Source organism: Parasteatoda tepidariorum, chromosome 6 (genome assembly GCF_982258835.1).
Source record: "Parasteatoda tepidariorum strain Cologne lab strain chromosome 6, Ptep-v5.0, whole genome shotgun sequence".
Classification (NCBI taxonomy): domain Eukaryota; kingdom Metazoa; phylum Arthropoda; class Arachnida; order Araneae; family Theridiidae; genus Parasteatoda; species Parasteatoda tepidariorum.
The window spans coordinates 23,777,136-23,803,065 of record NC_141760.1 but is presented as its reverse complement, the minus strand read 5'-3'; the positions used below and the strand labels follow the sequence as shown (position 1 = coordinate 23,803,065).

Genomic DNA, 25,930 nt, shown 5'->3' with positions numbered 1-25,930 from the left:
CTGATCCGGAAATTGATTTAGCGTGATATTAAACCCAGACCAATTAGTTGTAACATTGACACGTGACTCACAACCATGTGATTAGATGCAAGTACCCAATTATTAATAGTTACCTTACCAAATTATGGATTACTTACTTATTATTGGCAAGCATTTCATAAATTTATTATAACTTCGGATTAAAATTTTATTTCTGTTTCATAACTTCTAATTGCCACTACCTATTTTGATTCTATTTTGAACGGTGGTGCACTTTCGGAGCTCATGACCTTTTCCCACCTTCTCTTCGCCTATATCAAAACTTACTATTTTCAATTAATTCTGCTTTGATCAAAGTGACTGTTTCAATCAGAATAGTTTTAAAACTAAATATTCCTTCCTTGAATGGGGAAAAATAAATATATTTCAAATTTCAAGCATAATTTTTGGACTTTTTCTTAACTATGTTAAAATAAATTAGTTATGGAGCATGAACTTATGGTTTATTTTTGGACCATCTGCAAATTTAAATTCTAACTTCAATCTAAACACCAAATCTTTTCAAACTCAATAACTTTTAAAACAAGTAGTTGAAACTAGTTCTGAATTATGTTAATATTATGTGACTGTAACTGCTACCACTTCCATTTAATTTTTATTGTTTTACTTTAGTTCTGCTTATGGCAACGTTATCGAAATTTTTTATGTTGGATATTTAGTGTTCGATTAATTAAGATTTATAAATATTAATTAATTCCTTTAGAGTTAATAAATGCTTTTTATGTTTTAATTCGTATCTGTTTATTCATCTGTAGAACTTGCAGCTCATTTGAATAATACTAAAAGGCGTCCGGTAAATTTATTTGTTTGCAGCAATATACAGTTCTGTTGACGTGGGAAAGCCATAAATTAATGGGATTTTTTCAAAACAAATATGACTTTTAATAGTTAGTGATTCGCGTAGCATGTATACGCAGTGCAATAGATGAAATTAATAGCTGCCCTTTTAAATATTTCAGTTATGGCGGACTTTGTAATTAATTTTTTAAATTGGGGAAAATAAATCTTGTTACCTAATGAGAACGCAGAAAAAAAACCTAAAATTTCTTTATATTTTCCTAAAAATGAATTTTAGCTGTCGGTGCACTTTTCAAAGCGCGTGATTTTCCATTCAAATTGTATATAACTTTTTTGGTATTTTTTTAGCAGTGGAATGAAATGAAGGATCATACGAAACAGTTTAAATTACTTATGAATTCTGTTAAAAAAGCGTTTTAATTTTATCATAGTCGTGTCATATGCTTTTAATGCTTACTAATCGTCGTAGTTTTTTCTTTTAAATAAATCCCCTCATTTATGCCACCAGATTCACTTATTTAAAAAATCTGTTTTTGTTAAGGTTTGTGAAGAACTTTTTATTATGTTTAATATTACGAGGGATATTTATTAATAATTTTTAATCTCAGGCTGATAACATAGATAAAATTGATGAACTAATTAAAAAATAATTTTAAAAATGAAAAACATTCATAAAATTGAAATATAAATTGCGACCTAGAAATTTGTTCATTGCTAGTAGAATTATATTCAAAAGGAAGTTAAGAAATAGTACTTCAATTCATTTTAGGTACAACATTATTTTCCTGGTTGTCACTTACATCATTCCGATGTGCTGCATGGCTGTTACTTACACGTGGATTGGATGTATACTTTGGGGAAGCAAAGTAATAGGTGAAAGTACTGACCCTCAAAATAATGTTATTAAATCCAAACAAAGGGTAAATATATTTTTACTTTAATTGTGATCCTCTTTTGTTTCAGAATGTGCTATCAAAACATGCGTTCAATTTAAAGCTTTTAAAAGAAGAAATTATATATAGATATGCATTATGTTTCTGAATATATTAAGGAACTGTAACATTCTTTAAGCATGGATCATAAAATACGAAAATATTTTTCTTGAAATGGAAAGTCTATTAAAGTAAATATTTATAATGTTTAAGGCTTTTTTTATCTAAACATACAGAATGGTTCAGAATTAGTTTTCAAAAATCTACGCTTACGTCAAAAACATAATAATAAGCAAGAATCCTACAGGATTCTAAGGTAGCTAACTCAATTGCGCTCTGCATCCCTACATATACAGGTCATAACTAATGATAATTTATAACACAAAATTGAGATTTTGCACAGATTTTGTGCACAACAAATTTTTTAAAAACTATTTATTTCTGCATCTTGCCTGCTTGTTATCATGTTCCTTAGATACGTCCTCCACGCATCTCGCGTTTCTTTATGCTTATTATTCTGGTTTTCCCTCTAGCATCGTGTATAGTTCCTTTGTGAAAGTTGTCAATTCAATCATTTATGCACGCCCTTCCAAATGCTTCATTTCTCTAAGGCATAAATAAACAAATTTTACACATGGGTTAAATTAAGGAATTAAATATTTTAACCCTTTAATATTTATTTTCCTTAGCAAGCTGAGATGAGTGATTTATCTGGTAAAAATTCCCTATTCAGTACTATTTAAAGTCCATAACCTGTAATTTATTAAGCATTTATTGTTATGGTTGAACAACTGCTTTTAGTTTATAGTTATTTAAGCTTATATATATTAATTTTCATTCAAGTAATAAATTTTTTTTTAAAATAATTTAAATGAAAATTGTTCTCATGAAATCTTTTAATTGGCAAAAACATATTTATAATAATTAAACTTTGCTTAAAGGGAAAAATAAAACTTAAAACTATTAAACATGGATAATTTTTCAAAAAATTATAAATTTATAACAACGAATGGAAAATTATTATAAATTGTGATTTATGCGTATGATATATTTAATAGTGCGTTAAAATTAATATAGTTTTTAATTGTATTTTCAAGTTTCAAATTAAATGAGTAATAAATATGATTCGTTTTTTGTTTGAAAGAAAAGTAACTGTTTTGTGAAGCTTTTGTTTATTTATTTTCAGGTTGTTCACATGCTGGTTGCAGTGATGTTGCTTTTTGCTATATGTTGGCTACCGTATCACATATATTTTCTTTACATATATTACAACAGCGATGTAGTGCACACACATTTTATTCAACACGTATATCTTGCAATATATTGGCTTGCAATGTCTAATTCCTGCTACAATCCCATAGTCTACTACATCATGAATGCAAGGTGCGACTTTTAAAATAAATCTTTGCAAATTTAAAATTTCTGGGTTCCTTTTTAGAGCAATTTTGATACATAAACAGCCTCGTAAAAATTATTTTTCGTCAGAACGTTCTCTTCACATATTATTTTATAGTAATAACGGACTCTTTGCAAATAATTTTATCCTACTAACGGACTCTTTACAAATAATTTTATCGTAATAACGGACTCTTTACGAATAATTTTATCCTACAAACGGACTAGTCACAAATTATTTTATCATGCAAATTGGTCCAAAATAAATTATTTTAGAATGAAAACAGATTTCCAAAAATTTTTATTATCTGTCTGTAGCTGTGTGTTTGTGTGTGTCATGTATCAACTCCAAAATCATCCAACCGAAAGCGATGAAATTTGGCATACAGATAGTTCAAAGTACGAGGAGTGAGTTTAAATATCTTTTGCATTCTTAAGAAAATTTAATTTCAGTAAAAAATTGTCTGGTTTTTTAGTGAGCTAAGATTCACCCCTTGTTGCGTCAAGGATTTCAGTTAAGAACTGTGTTTGCAAAAGCAAAAGTTGTTTATTAAAATATAGTGAAATACTCACATTTCGAAACGATCTTATACAACTAGGACAATTTTGTTTTACCATACTAGACATTCGAAGATTCGATATCAAATTTCCGTGATTTGAAACTTGCATTTCTTATTTTACAATCATATGTTCTAAAAATAGTTAATCCCTTAATTGACTGTTTATATTTTGCTAGGAAACGGTTAAGTATTTGGGAACACCCTTGCTTAAAAATTAATTATAAAAACCAACAGTGAAAAAAAAGCAAGCGCAATAATAGATTAAGACAATTCTGAACTTTTCAGCCCTGATGCCTTGCATAGTAAACATCACCTAATTAGTAAAAATACTCAGAACTAGCACCTAACTTAATTAATTATTATTAGAGCAGCACTAAAGTGCCGGAGAATGCCTTAATTAAATATTTTACTTAACTACGGATTTCACAAAAATAACTTTTTTAATTTGTTTTTCTCTTCTTCTGAGAAATTTTAACAAGGAAGAAAAAAGTATAGTTATGTATTTGCAGCATAAATATATTATTTTAAATTCATAGAATAATAAGGGCAATAAAGGGATTTCAAAAGTGGAATTTTTTTTACTTTATATGTTATATTTATAAAATTTTTTTATTTAAGTTTACCTATTAATTTTTATTTGTTTATTAATGTATGCTATTTTAAGTAAAATTATTAAATACATAATTGATTTAACTAAAATCAATTTAGATGTTTAAGGATTTTTTTTATGAATATTTTAAAATGTTATTTGTACAGGCATTTTTTTCACACATTTTGAAATACTCGTACAAAATTCTATGATACTGGTATGTACAATTTACAAGCTTTTCTTGAATTATTTGTAATTTAATTCCTTTATAATTTAGATCTTAGGCAGAAAAAAGTTGTGCTTCAAACTATATTATTTTTTAAAATAATCCGAAATACTTTGATACTTTTATGCTTTAGTGTTAAATTTTTAATACTTACTTAAATCACCTTCACTTGATAATTGATTCTCGCAAAATAATTTCCTGCGATTATTTTTTCATGCAAATTTTTTTGCGTATCGAAAATGTATTATTAGTAAACATATACCGATTTTGATCAGGGAAAAAGTTCCGTACACGTGATAGTTCCCTAAAATTTAACACCCCTATAGTAGCCGGAGGAGATACGGTGGTAGTAGTGCTAAGATGAGAGTGAGAAAGCAGATGCCTTCTATTGGCTGTAGCGCCTTAGAAAAACTGTTGTTAAGTTTGTTATTAAGATGTATTATTATTTCCAAGTTCAAGTCATCACTTTGCTGAATTTTTTATATAATTTTTTGTTGTAAAATTGCCTATAAATAGTAATCAGCTTATATAATTACTACACTTTGTTGAAATATTGGTACTATCCAAAATTAGGAGACCTTCGCTAGATTTGATAGATTTGTTAATATATTTATTTTTTGCGATGACATTGCAGTTCTTTTGGGCTTTGCAAAGTAGAAAAATGAACGATCCCCAATGGTTTAACCAGTCACAGTTTGAATGCGTAAAAAAGAACACCCTTGATAACTTTTGATCTAGTGATCGGATCTTCACGTACCAAGACCCAATCTTGATGGCTTAAAGGATCATGTTAATTAATTATTGTAGACTATTATTTAAGTTAAGAAATCAGAGACAAAATCACACTTTTGCGGAATAAATATACCTTTTTTAAAGGGTTTTTGAATTTTACCCTAAAAATATAGGGGGTGGGGTAGCCGCAATCTCAAAAATATAATCCCTATAGTTTGGCCCGGAAAGTCTTCATTTATTCTTCATTTTTTGGGGAATTTGCCATATGCTTAGAATTTGTTCAACAAATAGAAAAACGTTACACACACATATAAAATTTGTTTATTCAAAGATAATTTTATGCAAAAATAATTTTAATAATTATTTAAAATTATTTTGCTTAATAACAGGCAAATTATACAGATTTTTACATCATTTTAAAAACTGAAAATTTATGTGACAAAAAAATACAAAATTTGGCCAAATTTCAAAATTAGCCGAATAAATCCTGAGAGTCCAATTTCAAGTATATGCAAGATTTAGTACGTGAAGATCCAATCATTAGATCAAAGGTTATTATGAGTGTCCCTGAACATTATTTAAATTAATGATAAGTACACTGTTGGAAGAAATGGTTAAATAACAATTGATTGCATGGCTGTTTTACCATATTTAATCAAATAACCATAAATGAAATGGTAATCAAACTGTTAAGTTTAAGAAAAACTGTTTATTAACTGTTTTCACCTAATACGGTTAAACAACCAGAATTTTATCGCACCTACTGGAACCACCTAATGAAGCTACTTAGTTCTTCGCTACTGCGTACATATCATAGCCGAGCGGGCATATCTGTCAATCTCATGACCATCAGAACTGGAGTTCGAGTCCTAGTGTTGACACTTCAATGTTTTCTCAATTCCGTTCAACACGTGAAGAATTCCCAGTGTCCGGCACTCTCCAATGACCATTAACTTACGAAAAACCGAGCTTCTATGTCTAGTTTAAAAATTATTATGTTTTTAAAAAATGCTAGTTGTAAATGGTTAAAAGCCGTATAGCTTTGTATTCATGGTTTTATAACGATATTTTTATAAATGGTTATAATACCATAAAGGGAAAAAATTTTCTTTTCCGTAAACTTTATGGTTAATCGGATGGATAGACAGCTGCCAGTTATATTACCGTAATTTTAGAAGGAAAATTTTAACAGTGTATCATAAAAAATTGTATGGTCTAATCTCTATATTAAAGGGAGTGTCTCATACCAGAAACCATAGATTTTAAAATATCCATTAAAATAACTATCTAAACATTTGCTGACGTTTATTTTTGTAATATTAAACTGTTCTATCAATGAATAGAATATTGAAAATATTGAAATCTGTTTACTACTGGGAATAAAGGACACTTTTTACGATAAAAAAAGCAATTTTTTTCTCTCAGTAAAGTTGTAGTTATCTTAAACATGCCATTTAATATAAATGCTTATAGTATTTTATTTCCAGGTTCCGTAATTACTTTCGCAAAGTAGTATGTATATGCAATCCCAACGCTCAATCTTCAGACTCTCCCCGCTTCGGAGAGACAGGCAAGTCCATACCTCTGGGACACAGAACTTCATTTGTCACGTCGCACAGAACGCGCTCCTCAAGACTCAGTCATATACGCTGCAAGAGGAATCAAGGACACTCACCTGAAAATGATGAACTCAATCTAAATAATGGAGACGCTATTAACTGAAACTCCTTTAAAATGGCAACAACATACAAATGTTCAAATCATTAATGACTGTTTTTACGTTTGATATTGTGAATGTGTTTCAATCTAAATGTATTGTAATTCCGAGCTTTTGAAACTCTTCGTTGATTGTGGTAACTAGGATATTAATTAATATAAAACTTGTATTTTTGGGAGAAACGAAGTGATTGTTAACTTGTATCAATTTTTAAATTGTATGTTACAGAGTAAAGCGTTTCTGTACTGTAAAAAATTCCGGATCAGATAACGGTAAAAAGTACCGAGACTCAAGGTGTCGGTACCTTTTTCCTTAAAATCCATTTTAATCGGAGCATGTTACGGAATAAAGAAATCTGTTACATTGTAATGTTTACAGTAATAAATTCCGTAAACTCTCTGAATTACTCTAACTAAACTAATAGTATTATGAAAGGTATGTTATGATATTTTACGGTAAAAATGGATTTTTCAGTAAAATTGATTTTTCGAATGATTCAGCTGCGGTGTAGCGTATTTTATACCGTAATTTGACTCTGGAATTTTCGGCTGACCATTGTAGGCCATATGCGTTATTAAGCTTATCTTTCCACTAATTTCTGACCAAAAGTACGATTATGGTAATTTAGTATTTTGTGTGTGGTACTTTGAACATAGTTGGGTTCATAGTTTTTTCGACAAAATGGTTCCCATTGACCTAATGCTGTGTGTGCTTCAGGCCGCTACAGGGGATCGAACCCCAGTTCTTGACAATGGCAGCTCGTTTACTTTACCGCTAAGCCATCACGACAAAAAATCAAAATAATTAATGGATGATTTTTTCATTAATTTAATGAAAATATTTAAATAATATAGCGTCGATTGCGTCTATAATTATTAACCTTTTTCTCCATTTTTGTTCGTAATTACTGGGATCAAAATTTTTTTTTCATCAAAAAAAGTATAACTCTTTTTTTTTCGTATACGATTAAGTTAAAGTTTTAATGATTGAAATAAAAGCAACTGAATGAATGATACTCATGCCCTATTAATATTTTAAGTGATTAGTAGAAGGAAATAATGCTCCACGTAAAATGTTAGGAAAAGGAATTAGATTTCTGGGGAAAAGGCTTTTTTGTCAAAGGTAGTTTCCGTCAACAATTTTCTCTTGCCGAAGAAAAAACTATTTTCTTTATTAGATTTTCTTATCTAGAGTTACAACTGGCAAAGAACTCTAAATACATTTATCACGCAAGTTATTTTAAATTTATGAGATTTCATTTATGTAATTCTGATTAAATGTATTTAAAATTTAAAATTGTTAGTAGTATTTGTGTTCGAAAGAGTTTCATAAGAGAATATTTCACAAAAGCACATATAAGTTACAAATGCACTTTCTTAGATGAATTCCTTTGAATTGAAATAGGATTTTTTCTCACAAACAAAGGAATTGTGAACTAAATAAATACAAAAAAAAATTCTTGAAAGGTATTCGAAGGTGATCGTTTTTTTTCTCAGTAAAATCCGGTTAAAGTGTTTATTTGTAAATGAAAATACATTTTATATATAAAAAAAACTATCACTCACTATAAAAATTGGATACTCAAATTTTCCGAAATTTTCTTGCCTAGAAAATGCTCCGAACGAGCATTTCTTCATATTAAGGAAATTGTATTCTTTACTTGTTTGATGATAAAATTTTGTCCAAAGCATAAGGCCAAATGTAATAAATTGATTTACACAATTGACTACGTCATAGCATAGAATAAAACGCAAAAACATTCGCTTAGCAAGCGATCACACGCATGCATGATTACGTCATTTGATGGTTTTAAAAGCTGTTAAGAAATTTAAGAGAACCCGACATGATATCAACGTGATGACTAACTGATGTTTAACTTTTACCGCGTTAGGTTCTGTGAAAGTTGATTACTAATTTAGAGATAACATATATTTCAGAATAAAAAAGAGTAGTGTATCTCAACACCAAAAATGTTGGAAACCACTTTACTCAAAAGTGGTGTAGAGAAACGCCATTCATAACTCTTCGATCTAGTGTTTCACTGTACCATTGTTCTTTTACACTAATTGGTGTAAAGTTGCCGTCACTATTTTCGGTATTCAATAACACAAAAACTTTTAGTAAGTTACGACGCACATAAGAATCAGCAAATTTATTTTCACAATACAATATAAAGTAAGAATCATTAATTTAGAATGCATAAATACACTTGTCTTTAAAATAAAATTAGCTTGTAAATTAAACATACGTATAGCGCAAAGAGGAATTTGTGACAAATTTGAACTAGTCTTAACAGCACGGAAGCGGATAAAAATTATACATTTTTAAATCAGAAATTTGCGACAAATTCGAACTAGGCTTAACAGCACGGAAGTGGATAAAAATTATACATTGCAAAATCAGAAATTTGCGACAAATTCGAACTAGGCTTAACAGCACGGAAGTGGATAAAAATTATACATTGCAAAATCAGTTAATACTGTGCTCAGAGATTTAAAAATTAAAATGTAATTATACTTATTACACAAATAAAGACATACACACACATTTAGCGGTGAAGTTTTGTTTCTGTTGATGAATAACAGCAACGAATATAACAACAAACTGTAGCCAGCTCATTCCAGATTGAAAGCAAACTACTCGCGATGTTCTACTTGGCATTTCTTGAATTTTCGATATTCAGAGAGAGCCGATATTGATGTTTTAGGAAGGGAAATTATTTCTCGTATGGTGTGAAAGCATGAGGTTTTGGTGTAAGATTCAATTTTAAGTGTTTAGATTTATATTATACTTTTTAAACCGCATATAAACACTCGATTTGGTGCTAATTCGCAATAAAAAATGAACCTTCACACAATCTTTTGGATTGTTCAACATGATATAAGGAGAGACGTTACACCGCAGTTTTTACACCACAAAATGACGCAGTAGGTGGTAAATAACATAAATCCCAGAATGCATCCAGAACGAATGAGGACGGATTTTCATGTAAACATTTTAAGGATTAAGGGTCGCCAATGAAAGTTTCATTTCTGTGAGTGCATGTCAACACATTCCAAATTTTAAGCATCAGAGGAAAAATGGGCGGTGGAATCGATAGCAGAACATTAATTACTCGAACCTTTTTTTAATCGAATGCATCTGGACTCCTCAGAACACAAAAATATGTTCTTCAATATCATTTTTCTTTCATTGCTAAAAGAAACGGACCGCCCTGAATAACTTTTGATCTAATGATCGGAACTTCACGTTCTATGACTCTATGCAAATGGTTAGGAGGGTGAACTCATATATTCTAACGAACAGACGATCTTTAAGTGCCGAAAGCAGACACAAAAAACGCACTTTCCTTAAATAAACAAGCCTTTTTTTCAACGGAGATTTCTGAGTCTCAAAATATAGGAAGTAACCGTGATCTGGGAAATATGGCCCCCATTGTTTGTATAGGAAATCCGAAGTTCTGACCCCCTTAATTTTACTTTTTGCGAATTTCCCCATATCTCGAAAACTTTTCAATCGAATTGAACATTTTTTGCATATAATTATTAAATTCAATTATCAAAAGATAATTTCATTTTCATTAATTGCAAAAAATCTTTTACTAGTATTAGTGTAGTTTAATTTGAATACTCATGGCTTCTGCTTTTGCTAAAAAATAAGCTTGTTTTGTTATCTGTGCTACGCGAAATAAAATCCCCTAATTTACAGAAAAAAACTGTCAACTGATGGGCCAGAATAAAACTGTTTTTTTTCACAGAAAAATACTGTTATTTAAAAAATCAAGCTCTGTCATTTTAATGAAACAACCGTGTTATTTTTGAAATAAAAAACTATTTTAACAAAGATAACTCTATACAAGCATTATAGTTGGAAATAGAGCAGAATTCTTATGACCAGTCAATACTGGGATACGATCCGCGGTCAACTAATTAAAAGACGAGAGCACTTTACCCTGCCCCACGGCTGCTCCAGTGCTTGGTTATGAAGAAAAATATTTAACAGTCTATATTATAATACGTATTTATTGTATTAATATTAATATAATTATACTGTCTGTATATTAATATTAAAATACTTATTTACTATAATCATATTTGAGTGACACTACAGGCTATACTACAGGTGAGTTTCAAAATAAAATATTCCAATACTTAAATCAATTATCCCAAGAAGCTGCAGCTGTAAAATATGACTTTATTAAAAACTTGATGCGATTAAGAAAATATGTAAATAGTAAATAACAGTTGACATGTTTTTCGCTCTCAATTTCAGGCGACCATTTTGAAGACTTGCCAGGCATGATTGAGAAAAAACAAAAATGATTTGAAATATCAAACGTTTACCGACGAAAAATTGAAAAATAAAGGGGAGAAACGAAGCTAGAAAAAAAAAAAAAAAACACAGTAGCTAAGAGAGAAAAAAAGATGAAAAACGGAAGGAAAAAAAACAATGGTTTTCTTTGGCCACTGATTTGCCCCTTTGGGGCACTGTCGTTTTTCTTGTTCTATTTTTCTCTCTCTAGGCTGTTGTGGTTTTTCCAGTTCTGTTTCTCCCCCTTATTTTTAAATTTTTCGTTGGCAACTTTAAGTTTTATATTTTAATCACTTTTGTTTCTTCTCATTTACGTCCGGCAAGTCTTGAAAATGAGTGCATGTTTTTGAAGACTTGGAACGATTCCTATTTATATATTTTTGAAGCGAATGAAGTGTCTAATCAAGTACTATTTATATACGTATATGATAATAAAAACATTTTGTCAAATATCATTAAATAAATAATATACAGTTCTAATAAATTTTTTAAAGATTATAGAAGGAAATTTATTAAAAACACAATGCTTCCTCTATGATCCGTATATTTCAATTATCCGGAGTGAGTGATATCCGAAATATAAAGTTTTACTGTATTGATTGATTCATTAAGAAAAGAATAAGAAAAAGGGGTTTTTTCTTTGTCACTGCATGCTAATAAATGCGCACACCTTAATTTTTTATGCATCTTAGTATTTAACAACGAAAGTTTCGACAAAATGTGTGTTTAATGTGTGTATATATATACTGTGGTGGATAATTATGTTAATAATTGTATTGTTAATTATGTTAATAATTATATTGTTAATTATGTTAATAATTACTGCATTCAATGAGCTAACAAATGCGTAATATTATAAACCTTTCGCCTTTTTAATGTTATGTGAAAAAACAATGTGAATAAACAATGTGTAATAATCTGGAAAATATCTGGATTTGTTTTATAAATGTATTTCATTTCTTAAATAAATAAAATGATTTTATTCAATTAAATGATATCTATTACTTTGCCAAACTTGTGGTTATTTAAAAAAAATTCTAAATTATTAAATATGTGCAAACAGAAAAAAGAAAAGAATTTATTTTTTTATAATTTGTAACTTAAGACGATTTACTTTTAAAAAAATTTTCAGTATCAGTATTTTGTCTAATAAGATATGGTTTGAATTTTCCTCATTATTATCAGAAATTCCTGCATATTGAGTTGTAAGGTCCAATAACAAGCCTTAAGCTTAACGTTTGAAAATGCATTTTTATTAAAGGGCACATTTATAGATATAATTTAATTTTAAAATATAACGAATCACATTATTTTTGACTGAAACATTTTATTTCCAGCTTGTTTTAAATGTACATAGTTAAATAGTAAATTATTGGATGTGAGTTTACTTACTATTGCATAAAATAAATTTCTATTCAGTACTTGTACTTTAAGGGTTTCCTCTCCAATTAAGCAGTTTAATGAAGTCATGCAAGTTTTTGGAATAATGCTATATAATGTTTCTCAAAAGGTTATATGATGTTCTCCAATTTGTTCTAAAAATTAGTTTTTTTACTGTATCTTAATTATTATTTTTTTTTTTTAATTTAAACGACTTAAAACTCCTCATGCACCACAAAGTATAGCATGAGGCTTACAGTTGTAAGTAAAAAACAAAAGGAGAAAAATTTACAAATTTACACTAAAAACAAAATTCCGCAAGGCCGCAAGACTTTCAATACTTTTGACCAGTTCTGATAAGACAGGTGGCCAACAAATTGAAAGACGTCTCAAATCAGTCTTTAAATTCATTCGGGCACTCGCATGGAGACTACAGTGAAGAAGAATATGCTCAGCATCTTCATCAGCATCACCGCAAGCACAAATTCCACTGGTCTGCAGATGGAAACGAAATAAATATCTTTTAAAATTTCCATGGTTTGTTAAAATTTGGGTCAATTTAAAATCAGTTGCAAAGAATTTACATTGCAAACGGTGAAAAATGGATGGAAAGAACCTTTTCGTCCAGAGCGACCGAGGCGAAGCAAGAAATTCAGCATTCCAGTCCGCAATGATTTTATCTCTAGCGATGCGCTTCCAGTGAGAAGCTGGAACAGACACCCTTAAGTCTATTTCACCACACGTAGCTTCCCTAGCCAATTGGTCTGGTGAAATAGACTTAAGGGTGTCTGTTCCAGCTTCTCACTGGAAGCGCATCGCTAGAGATAAAATCATTGCGGACTGGAATGCTGAATTTCTTGCTTCGCCTCGGTCGCTCTGGACGATTATTTATCTTAATTTAACCTGAATTTTTAAATTCTGTCGTTTACTCAAATAACATTCACATTTCATACTTAACATTTTAAAAATAAAGCATATTTATTAATAAACATATTTTGAATTTAATGCGTATGAATATTAAATATTAAATGAATTATATTAAATGAATAATATAATGAATGATATTAAATGAATAATAGGAAAATTGAATGAGCTAAAGATTCTTAGAATATTATATTATTTTATTTATTTTTTATTATTTGTTAGTTGTCAGCATCAGTATTTTGTCAAATGCGAATTGGTATAAATTGTTATTTGTACCAGAGGTTCTTGTATACATTAATTTAAAAAAAAAACTGGTCCAATATAACAAGTTTCGACTGTTGTTTTGGTTGTACTAAATACAGTCTTTTAGTACTATCTTCAACTATTTAAGATCGTAATATTTATTAAGTTTTGCCCGAATCTTTACCTGTAGCCCTTAGTCCATATGATAAAAAATAGCAGAATTTTAATGAGATAAAGCACAAATTTTTTAAATAACAAGCATCTTGCTAATTCCTGAAAAGTTACGCTTTATATGCATTGTAAAAACTTATAAAATTATGCAGAAGTTGATAAATAAGGTATTTAGTCAGGGTTTTCGAAGATCTTTCACCAAGGCAAGAAAAAAAGTTTTAGTGCTTCTGCCTTAATTCAGGAGCATGTTCCTTTTTAATTATGCATATCTCGCTGCTAGAATATATCTCGGAAGCGTAAATATTTTATGATTTAAATAAACTATTAAACTCTTTTAACAATAAAAAATTGCAATTTAGCAAAATTTTTCCCTTTAGTTTGATGTAAATTATTGAAATCAATAAATAGTTCTCAATTATTGCCGTTTTCATGAGCTAAAATAGAATAATATTGTAGTGACGTAGCGTTTAATGTTAAAAAATGAAATGTTAAAAAATGATCCCAGTTTTTATTCCAAAAACTGTAGCCTTTCTTTCCTCTTTTTCAATATTGATATTTCGGGCCGCGATGGCTCAGGGGATAGAACATACGCCTTGCAATGAGGTGAACCAGGTTAGAATCCCAGTCGATACGACTTCCGCATCCGGCTTGCACCAACCACAGTGCTGACATGAAATATCCTCAGTGGTAGACGGATCATCGGTTAGAGTCCCCATGCCGTCAGCCTAACCGTGAGAGGTTCTCGTGGTCTACCTTTCCTTGTAACGCAACTGCGTATTAGCTCCATCAAAAAGTCCTCCACGAAGGCAAATTTCTCCCAACACTCAATCCAGGAGTTCCCTTGTCTTCTGGATTGGGTTCAAAATTACAAGACTACGGAGTTGAGCATTAGTATTCGTAAAACCATAAAATGGGTCGGCTGTTCAACGACGGTTATTAAATATAACATAAAATATTTATATTACGGATTCAGTTTCTTTTCGGATTAAAAAGGCACTCACTGGGACTAATTTACCCATATTGTCGAAACGAGCTCTTTAATGAATTTCAAATAGTCATAAAAATTTTTTTGTCTCTTAATCGGTAATTTATATGACTAAATAATCTTCAAAAAATAAAAGAAAAGCAAGTTTTTTCAATCACGTTTCATCGCTTTTTTTATAAAAAAAAATAATGCATTTAGTATAAAATAAAAGCTAAATTTTGAGTTAGAAAATGGTTTTATTTTCTTTTGTTAGTGGAAAAGCATTGAATAATAATCGTAAAACTCCTTAATTCGCAAGTTTTGTTTTCGAGAATTATGATTAAATTGTAACTTTCAATTTTATCTATATAACTTTTTGAAATAACTGATTACAGTAAAAGAAAAGCAAATTAAAAACGAATAAAAATTATGAAGATATTTTTGTATGAAAAACAATAATTTAATAATTAAACTACGCATTATATCTGCAGTTTATTTGTTAGAAAAGGTAATTTTCTATTTCTCAAATTCGGGTCACTTATACATTAACAGAAAAACTTAAAAATACGTGGCATTTCCTACGATATTCAAATGCTTTTGAAGAATAATTCATTTCCGAAAATACATACAACAGAAACATACGTAAAACAGTTCAGAAAGTTAAACATCTTGATAAGAAAGATTGTGATAACTTCATGAAATTAAAGCTTCATTAAAATGAATAATCATATTGATTTATGAAATTATACTTAAATAAAATAAATATCAGTAAGAAAAATTTTTCAGTAATATGAGCAAGGGAGACTAATTTTAAGAAATGTGAATTTTTTTTTGTATTTTTCTTTTAGGAATAGAACAGTTTTTGAAAGCGAAAAAAAAGTATCAATAAAAACATTTCCTTCAATCATTTATTTTTTGCAATATATTAAGAAGCACTTAAGAAACGTAAAAAAAATCTATTTTAAATGATCAATAAAGTTAGCAGTTTCTCTTTTATCTAAAAGTCTATAAATAAAGATCAATACACCGAATATTACTTACTTTCACGCAAAGTTTGTTCATAGTTTATTCATATCATAATTCAATATTTTTACGAGCAGAAAAGTAAGGAAAAGATTGCAAAAATACGTTTATTATCATTTGATGAAAATTATTTATTTTCAGCAAACGATTTTTTTGTAAGTAATTTCAAATAATTTCCTCGTGTTTATTTTAAATCACAATAGTATTTTTTATTTTAAATATAAAATACATTACATAAAGACAATTGCTGTGGAAAAATTTATTTTATTCGAACAGTTTGTCAGTTGTGCGAATTTTTTAAAAAAGAAATATAAAATTTTATTTTAAACGGTTTTCTTTAAGCATGTATAAGAACTACTAACGTTTATCATTCATAGATTTGTGAATAGCCCCCTCTGATCTTCAGTTTTTCCAGTTATTTATAACAAGTTTAAGTGTCATTAAGTCAGTAATACTTGTAAAATGTTTCAAACTTAGCATTGCAAGTCTTAACTATAATATATTCTGAAACATGCGTTAAATTGTTTTTTAACCGGATATTTTTCTCACGCATTTCAAAACTGTAAAGCAATTGAAATAAAAATACGTTTCTAATCCTTCTTTTTTTTATCCAGGTATATATGCATGACGTTCTTTAATATCCTGTAAGAAAAAATTAAATGTTTGATTACTGTATAAGAACAACTAATTTTATTCATGAAAATGCAACAGCCTATTGGGGAAGTCCAAGTTTCTCAGAGTACGTTCGAATCGAACCAATATTCTATTGGCTATATTCAAATCGTATTTCAGAGTTTCTGTTTACACTCATTGCACTTTTGAAATTTCTTTTTCTCTAGAAAACGATCACCGTTTGTAAAAAACAACTGTTGTGATTAAATATATAGGTTCTTACTCTAATTAAAATTCAAGTTAAAACAATTTTTTCTCTTAAATCATATCGAGCAATAGCTTATCTTTATCGCTTAAATTATTGCTGTGAGTGTTAAATATTTTTTAGTAAATTTTCAATAATAGAATTTATTAATTTATTTGCATCTAAGGAATAATTACATATTTATGGAAAACTTAGAGCATAGATTCTCAACCTTTTTAACGTTGCCGCCCCCTTAATAAGCAAAAAACATATCAACGCCCCCCTTTATGATAATCCAGTTATTTAGAGCATGAGGACGGAGGGGGTGTGCTGAATTATAAGATGCATTTTTAGGCAATTTTTTAAGCGTTAAATTTGCTTTTTTTTTTTTTTTTTTTTTTTTTTTTTAAATTTAATGTGTACGTTAACTCGATAATTTTCTCTAGGCAGGTAATCGCAGTCTATTTGTCATAATAAAAATATATACGGTAATGAAAAAAACAGTACAACAAAGAAAACTATGCTTAAAAAGAGTCACTTGTTCTAAATTAGATAATTAAAAAAACACTCAAAAATAAAAGTAGTATCAACGAAACAATCAAGTTACTATGTCAGTGGAATGATTGTACTTGATGATTCATAGCCAATTTCTTAACGTTTGGTTCAATATTTTTACTGAGGTGAAGACGCAAGTCCCCTCGTTGCGTGATTTCGAGTCTATTTCTCTTTTTTTGTGACTTGATCCATAACAGCACTGAATTCACGTTCGACGAAGTAGGAGAAAGGGAAGGAAATTAAAAATAATTTTGAAAATAATAATGAATTTTGACAGTCCAGAGTAGAGGCGAATGATGTTACCTTGAAGCCAAAATTCTGTGAGTTATCACCATTTCAAAACTTCATTAGTTGAAAGTTTGACTGATTCCTCCTGAATCTGAACCTCTTCTGTTTCAATATTCAAAAAAGGGTTAATAATCCATTGAAGGAAACAGAACAAAACATATTTATAACCGTCAGAAAAGTCCCTGTGCAAAGAGTCAAAGTGTTAACTATATTCTTATGTATCATCAGAGGAAATTTCGCCATTCTTTTCAAGATACGATAAGATTTGAAATTGGTTGAACTCATTCCTACCAAATTTCTGCTTCCAAAAAATACGTTTTTTTAGAAATGTAGAAATAACTGATTTCGTAGGGATCAAATTGAGTTTGTCACCTTGAAGTTGCAAATTAACGCCATTAAATTTTGCAAATAAATCCACCAACGTCTATCTTAAATTCTAGCAATCTGTCTCTCAGAGCTACATTCTGTCTTCGAGGAACTCAAGCACAGAGTCGAAAAGATTCAAAAATCTATTGAGACAAGGCTCCTTTGGAAAGCCAGCGAATTACGGTGTAGTAGCAAGCGATATTCTTCATAGTTTTTCTTAAACAGCTGTCTGAGTAATCAATCGTTGAGAACATTACTGCGAATTTTGTTCGCAGCAGATATGACATATTGCAATGACTGATGTAAACGGCAGCTGAGATTTTTTCTTACTAAAATATCTGGTACCACCCTCTTCAAAACGGCGAAAAACCCACCATGTCTACCTACCATTGCAAGGGGTATTTTTGTTTAAATCGGATGAGGCTGGATAGTGTAAAACTGTTTCTAAAACTTCCTTAACAGCCGGTAGTGTCAATTCTTTGCCGATAGTATGACATTTCCCAGATTTAGCAATTAATTTTGATATTATTAGAACTTATCAAACCATCATCGCATTTTTGTGATTAGGTTGTTAGTAAGCCTGAGGACAAAGGTGCCTTCAGAAACTTGTCTTTGATGTTCGTGAAAAACGACAAATCTTTACAGGGGTCTGTTTAGAAGAAATTTGGGTCCGTTAACGGACCCTTCACAAAATATCTTTTCATAAAAACGGACCTTTCACAAAATATTTCAACTTAAAAACGGACCCTTCACAAAATATCTTTTCATAAAAACGGACCTTTCACAAAATATTTCAACTTAAAAACGGACCCTTCACAAAATAATTTATCTTTTAATCGGACCCTTCACAAATTTGTTTATCTTCATTATTGTTTTGTTAATCGAATAAACCCTTCCCAGGAAGGGGGGGGGGGAAGAAAGACAGATGTAAACGAACTATATTTTGTCTTCCGCAGACGCTTCTTCCTTTATTCGTTCGAAATGAATATTCTGTGTTCAGCAGTATAGGCTAAATACCAAATATTTATATGATGCATCGCTAATTTAATAGCTGCTATAGCTGTTTATTTTTTAAAATTTAATTTTTTTAATTATAATTTTACAGTGTTGAGCATAATCTTGTATGTCTTTACAATTAAAAAACTCCTTGCAAAAGTGTTTTTGAAATAACGGACCCTATTTGCACACATTCACGAAAGCGGACCCTGGTTGAAAGAATGTGACTTAATGTTTATTTTATATTCAAAAATTAGAGTAATTTTTTTCACAATTTTACAAAAAACGGACCTTTCACAAAATGTCTGGACAGACCCCTGCTTTATTTTGTTTGTGAGGATGAATATTTTGCAAATGCTTCTGCTAACGGGAAGGCTCAATTGTCTCATTATATTAAACTTTGTTATAAAATAAGTTCATGGGTAGTTGAGAGTTCGACAGCAATTGAACAAATCTAAACTTCAAGTACGTAGCACTATATTGAATACACTTCCTTATGTTAACTGACATTGTTGGTGGCAGCAAAATACGAATGAAAGAAAATCAACTGTTTTTTCAAATTAATAAATTATTTACGATTAAGAACTAATTCACAAACGTACCTGGCTAAATAAACAATGAAATCGAATCGAAACTGGGTAAAAATCTGCTAGAAAGCAAACTAAACCATCATAAGAAACACGGGTCAAATCGAATATTTTTACAAAAAGCGCATGCACTTTAATTCTCACCAAATGGCTTGAATGAGTCAGAGGCAAAAACTACTGACTCATGCGCTGTGCTGTGCTGATTCGGATCGGCGAATACGTGTTGCATAAGAGTTTGTTTTACTGCTGGTACTAATGTTGTATCAGATAATCTAAATTTATTACATTAATTTAATCTTTTTTTTTCTTTATCATTAATTTTAGATTAATTTTATTTACTAAATGATTCTTAATTTAATAATTTTATTTGGGAATATTAAATTTAAATAAGATAAAATGCTTATCGCCCCCCTACCGCCCAAAACATACTTAACGCCCCCCTGCCGCCCAAAACAAGTCCACCGCCCCTCAGCATACTCCCAACGCCCCCTGGGGGGCGTTATCGCCCCCGTTGAGAAACACTGACTTAGAGCATCAAGTTATCAAAGAAATGAGATTTTCTTACGAAAATTGCATAAAAATATTATTTATGTACATACTTAAAAAAAAGATATAAATAAATAAATAACTGAATATCCAGGCAGGGTGGTTTTAGTTTTTCTTCTATTTTATCTAAAGATTTATGTTCTTTGAAGATTATCTTATTAAAATATGTCTAGTCTTTACCAAACGTAGTAGAACAAATCTTATCTTCATAAATTTCTCATTTTCCCCCAAAAAGTAAGTGCTTTTCTATTAATATTTTCTCTAAAAGGAAAGGTAAAATAAATGATGTCATTTCATAAATCTTAAATTTTTTTATATATTTAGATGAGGAAAAAATAACCATATAGTAATCATGTTTTTTTTCTTCTTATTAATGATCTCGTTATCTTTAACGATGCATTTATTACTAAGATTAAAGATTAATTGTTAGGTTTAAAGATTATTTCGAATTTTTATTTATCTTTTCTGTGTAATATGCCTTTCTCCTAAATTTAAACCTTGGTTACCAATGTCATTACACACACAAGAAACTATTATATTATTAAGAAATGTATATAAATAATATAAATTTCAAATCATTGAATAAATGAAACAAACCTTAAATTTAATTTTCTTCTGTACAAATCAGCTATGCCGAACATTGCTTTGTGTTGTAAGGATAGATAAAAATTGTTTGGGCATAACGATGCAAAAAAATGACCAAAACGTTTGAACAAAATGCATTAAAAGTTAAAATACTCTTTAGATAATTGGGTATTCTGTTATTCTCAATCTATGAAAACTGCACTGTAAGAAATTCCCGATCAAAATATGGGGACAATTATTTTACCGTGAAATCCAAAAAACAAAGCAAGTGCTTCAGAACTGATTCCGAGAAAAGTGGCTTGATGACAACTTTTCCCCTTCTATTGCTAATGTTATGATCGATAAGATAGAATTTCAAACAACTGACAAAGCGAACCCTTATACCATAAGATTAATTTTTAGCGTAAAATTTTATGTTGTAAATTGTACGGTAATATTTATATAATTCAAGTAATTCAGTGATATTACAATAAACATTACTGTAAAAATTACGGTTTATCAGAATTTTGTTCCGAAAAATTTTATGGTAAAGAAAGGATTTTACGGTAAAAAGTATCAGTATACTGAGTACCAGTGCTTATTGCAATATAGTATCTTTTACAGTGTCCAGGAAAATTTTATCTTGTTCTAAACTCTAATATTGATTTTTAAATAAACTTCATAGCATTAATGCGCTAAAAAAGTAAAATGAAGGGTTTAAAACTACATTATGGTAAGCTATATAATTAAAAATAATTGAGCAGACTAACTCCTCATATTCATTCATACGATGATGCCATCAAAGTTCTGAGAATTTGTAAACTACTTATTTCGAAACAATACTGAGAAACGTTTTGATGTAAGAATATGACTGATATAAAATGCTACCCAAGTTCTTCGTATTAATTACTGGATTACTTGCCGTATTAATTATTTTGTATTAATATGGAACTCTAACATCCTGATTTCTTTACAAAATACAGTAAATACTATTTTTAATGTTTTCAAAATTTTATTATTTCGTTTCACTTAACGTTAATTTCAACTGAATATAAAAACCTGCTAACACGTTTATATTCATTAAAAAAGTTATAAAAATGAATAAGCTATATAATTGTTATTATAAAACTAATGATCACAAATAAACTACTTAGTTATGTTAACTAATCGCTATATCAACAAATCAAAATGTTAACGACGCGTTTATCCACAAACTGTTACACTGACTATCGTTTTAATAACTTTTTAAGTGATATTTTACTACAAAGGAATTTTTCAATTGGGTGTATAAGTTTTCAGCCTGTTTCATTTAATTTGTGTAAAGAATTCCCCATTCATATTCTATGGAGAAGTGCATATATGGAAATTAGCTTTAAAATTTTAACACTTTACAAACTATTGTTGCTCAACGAAATTAATCTCAAACAGTATTTCGTTTGACTTTTTTCATTGAAAGTGTTTTTTTTATATTTTCTTCAAAGCTAACCTCCTTACATTACAAAGCCTTTGCCAGCCTGTTTTTACAATTTTATAATAGGTTTGCCAACTAATTGTTTTTATCACTATTCATTTTGCCAATAATTTAAAAAATTAAAATAATTTCTGTTGAATATATTTAGATAGGCTCATTACTTGCACTCCGTTAGAATTTTCATTCTAAAATTATGGTAAAGTTACCAGCAGCAGTCTGTCCATCCAATTAACCATAAAGTTTACGTTGAAGAATATTTTTTTTACCTTTACTGTTTTGCAACTAGTTACCGCTTATAACTAGTATGGTTAAAAAAAAAACATGAATACAAAACTATGTGGTTTTTACCACCTGTAACTAGCATGGTTTCAAACCCGGAAAAAAGAACTTTAACTGGAAGTAGAAACCTGTGTTTTATTTAGGTAATGAGTATTGGAGAGTACAGGACACAAATTGGGGAGTGCAGGACACTGGAAACTTTTCATGTGTTAAATGAAATGGAGGTTAAAGTAAGGGACCAATGCTGGGGCTCAAATCCAAACTCTGTCGATCATGAGAATCTTAGATAAGCTTTTTTGGCTATAATATCCTCTTGTTGTAAGCTGCAAGCAAATCCACCCGATGTATTGAAATGACTCTGAGAGAATTATTATAGTCTATTCGATAGATTAAATATTAAGTATAGATGTTATTAGCAGCCACAGAAAAGCAAACTCGATTTTGAGGCTGTAAAAAACGGTATTGTGCCGTTGAAATTATTCATTACATTACAATATTCCTTTTTTAAAACAGAATAATATTTTTATTACTCTTTTTATTGCTTTGTTTTTCTTGATTTTATTGTTCATCCAGAGAAACGCAAATGCTTAAGTATGTCTGCAATTTATTGAAATATTTGCTGATTTCTTTTTATATTCTCTGTGGTTGTTTTTAAATTTATAGTGAATGATTCTAGAGATTTATGACCATTACAAATTATATTTTGTTTTTTAAGCGGATATCCTTTTTCATAAGGGTCATTTTCACAAAAAGGTGATTTTTTAAGTCCCTTAGTAATAAATATTGAGAAATAAAGCAGATTTCTTAATATTTTTCTTCATCATTTTTCGAAAAGTTCTAACTAACAAATCACATGCACTTCTGCGAAATGTATTTAATATTTCATTCTTATTTTTTAATAAACATAACTTCAAAATCCTCTCCGTGGACGTCCCTACGTCTGTGACACAAAATAATTTTTAATGGCTGTTAAACAATTTAAATGCTATTTTAATGATTTTTGTAGTTTTACCTAGTTAAATGCTTATAGTAACTTTTTATGTAATATTTTTTCGAAATTTTTTTTTTATATGAAATAAATGACTAGTAAACTTTGTCCATCAAAAATGAAATCTCCCTCCATGAACAATTAACATAGTTCGATAAATATGCAATAAAGGGCAGCATATGCGAAATCCCTATAAGACAGCTTCTGGGAAAGGTAACCATTCCATTTTCTATTGTTAACTATCAGTTGTTTTTGTTCTCTTTGGTGTCAGTTTTGAATTGTTGTGTTCAGCTGGGGTTTGGCAAAGTTCTCACCGTATACTCCGTGGGCATCATAAAGAAGGTAAGAGAAAATTATTTTATTTTTGATAGATGAATTTTAGATTACAAAAATAGTATATTTAATAAAAAGAACTGCCCCATTTTTGTAACTTTAAAATTTAAAATCAGTAAAATTCAGCAACTAGTTTTTGTTTCCTCCGTGGAATTGTCATGTCCACGGAGGAGAAGACACATTCAATAGAAGAGGCAATGTGTTAGATAACCATAATACAATTTTAATAATTAAAAAACTATTTTCCTTTAATTGATATTTTTTAAAATGGAACAAACGTGTTAATTTGCTTGTATTTTTTTAAAAAAATCAATTAAGTTTAACTTTTTCTTATCGGAGAAGTAAATATTGGCAATTTTTCTAAATAATATCTGTGATGTTTAAAATTTTTTTTCTTTTCAAATTTTTGGAAAAATATGGCAAAACCAAAATGTAAAAAAAGAAAGCAATCAAATGTTCAAATGCAAAAGAGAAGGGAACAGAAAAACTTAGTATGAGACAAGCTAGACATAAATTAAAAGAAAACCCTATATTGTTTGAAGAAAGTAAAAAAAAAGAGAAAGAAACTTTAAAATCTGCATCAGGAAAGGTTTAACAGAAAAATCGTGATTAAATGTACTTAAATTTCTAGAAATTGATAGAGCAAGCCGTTTGTGCCCACGAAAAAAAGAAACAATAACAAGAAGAAAAGAGAAAAAACAAAAATGTTATTTGGATGACAGTATGTTTAACTTGCATAAAATGTTCATAAAAGAGTATCCTTAACTCTCAACTTTCATGTGGAGTCTGAATTTTTATTTCAATAGTCTTTACATTTTTATTTATTAATATTCAGCAAGAGTTACTTAAAAAATTGTACACCTTGGTTAAAAATGGATGTTTCCTTTCATAGCAGCATGATTAATCGGAAGTAGCTCTATCTCAAATAATGAAATATTTTATTATTTACTTTTATGTTAAACTAATATCAGTTGTACCCAATAATTAATGAATTAGTCTTCATTGACATTTTATATTTTATAACATAAAATGTCTCCTCCATTAACTATTACATCTCCTCCATGGACAAGGCAGAATTTAAAATATTTCAAATCTTGTAAAAAATAAAATAAAAAACTTGACCGTTATTATAAGGACATATAACAAAAATAAATAAAGGAATTTATGTAATTTTTATCACTTTTTTAATTATTTTAATTTAAGAAAATTGTTTAGTCTATTTATATCTTTTCAGTGAGAATGACCCATAATTGGTTTTAACAAGATAAAATAAGAACAAGTAACAGATCGCAGTTTACTAAAGACTAATTTGTTTACATAAAATAACGTTACAATCCCAACAAAAGAAACATTTGTCATAGACTATTCTAGTGTATTGAGACAATTTTGTGCGAAACACATATGTTATTTATCTAGTTGAGCATCGTTCAAGTTGTTTCTTTTCCATGTTTACCAGGGTGTATTTTAAAGCTTTTATTTGGGACGTGGTAGCCCGGTATTTAGAGAATCGGAGAAAAGGAGCCGGGTTAGATCCTTGACTCCGTTAAGATCCACCTAGTATAACCGATATACATGCTCGTAAAATAAGTTGAATCGAAAGTCATGTACTCAGTCGCTGAACAATACCATGGATTCAATAATCGAGAGAAAATTGATTTCCCCTCCAGATCTATGTCTAAATAGAAGAAGTTGTCTCACGAATGAGATCCTTTCAGCAGAGGATCAAAACTGTGATGGCATATCTTCGGATCATTCTGATCTGACCGTCGCTAATAGCTCATTGTGTAGCTCTACTGATACGCAAATAAGGCATCTACCTACCTTAAAGTTTTTTTTTCATTATATAAATTAAAGGATTTTCAAGTTCTGTCTGATTAAATTCTTCATAATTGATTTAATTTTCACTTAATTAATCGTTGTTGCTTTCCTTCTAAAAAGGTAAGGAACAATATAATTGCAAAATATTTCAGGCATTATAGGACTATAAACAATAGTTTAAGGTTAAGTTTGACAAAAATAAAGAAGATAGAGAAAAAATCTAAACGTTTGATCACAGTATATTTTAAAAATACTATTTTGATTAATTTAAGAATTTTT

The 25,930-nt window shown here is 29.4% G+C and overlaps 1 protein-coding gene across 1 annotated transcript in view; it reads left to right on the top strand.

Annotated features, from left to right (window-relative positions):
* LOC107445282 (tachykinin-like peptides receptor 86C) overlaps window positions 1-12,243 on the top strand; it is an 81,757-nt gene extending 69,514 nt beyond the window's left edge. Inside the window, exons 3-5 of the mRNA XM_016059640.5 lie at window positions 1,607-1,757; window positions 2,956-3,152; window positions 6,759-12,243. Coding sequence (XP_015915126.3) covers window positions 1,607-1,757; window positions 2,956-3,152; window positions 6,759-6,993 — 583 coding nt within the window. The 3' untranslated portion in view covers window positions 6,994-12,243. The remainder of the gene's footprint in view (window positions 1-1,606; window positions 1,758-2,955; window positions 3,153-6,758) is intronic.
* Window positions 12,244-25,930: the final 13,687 nt, after the last annotated feature.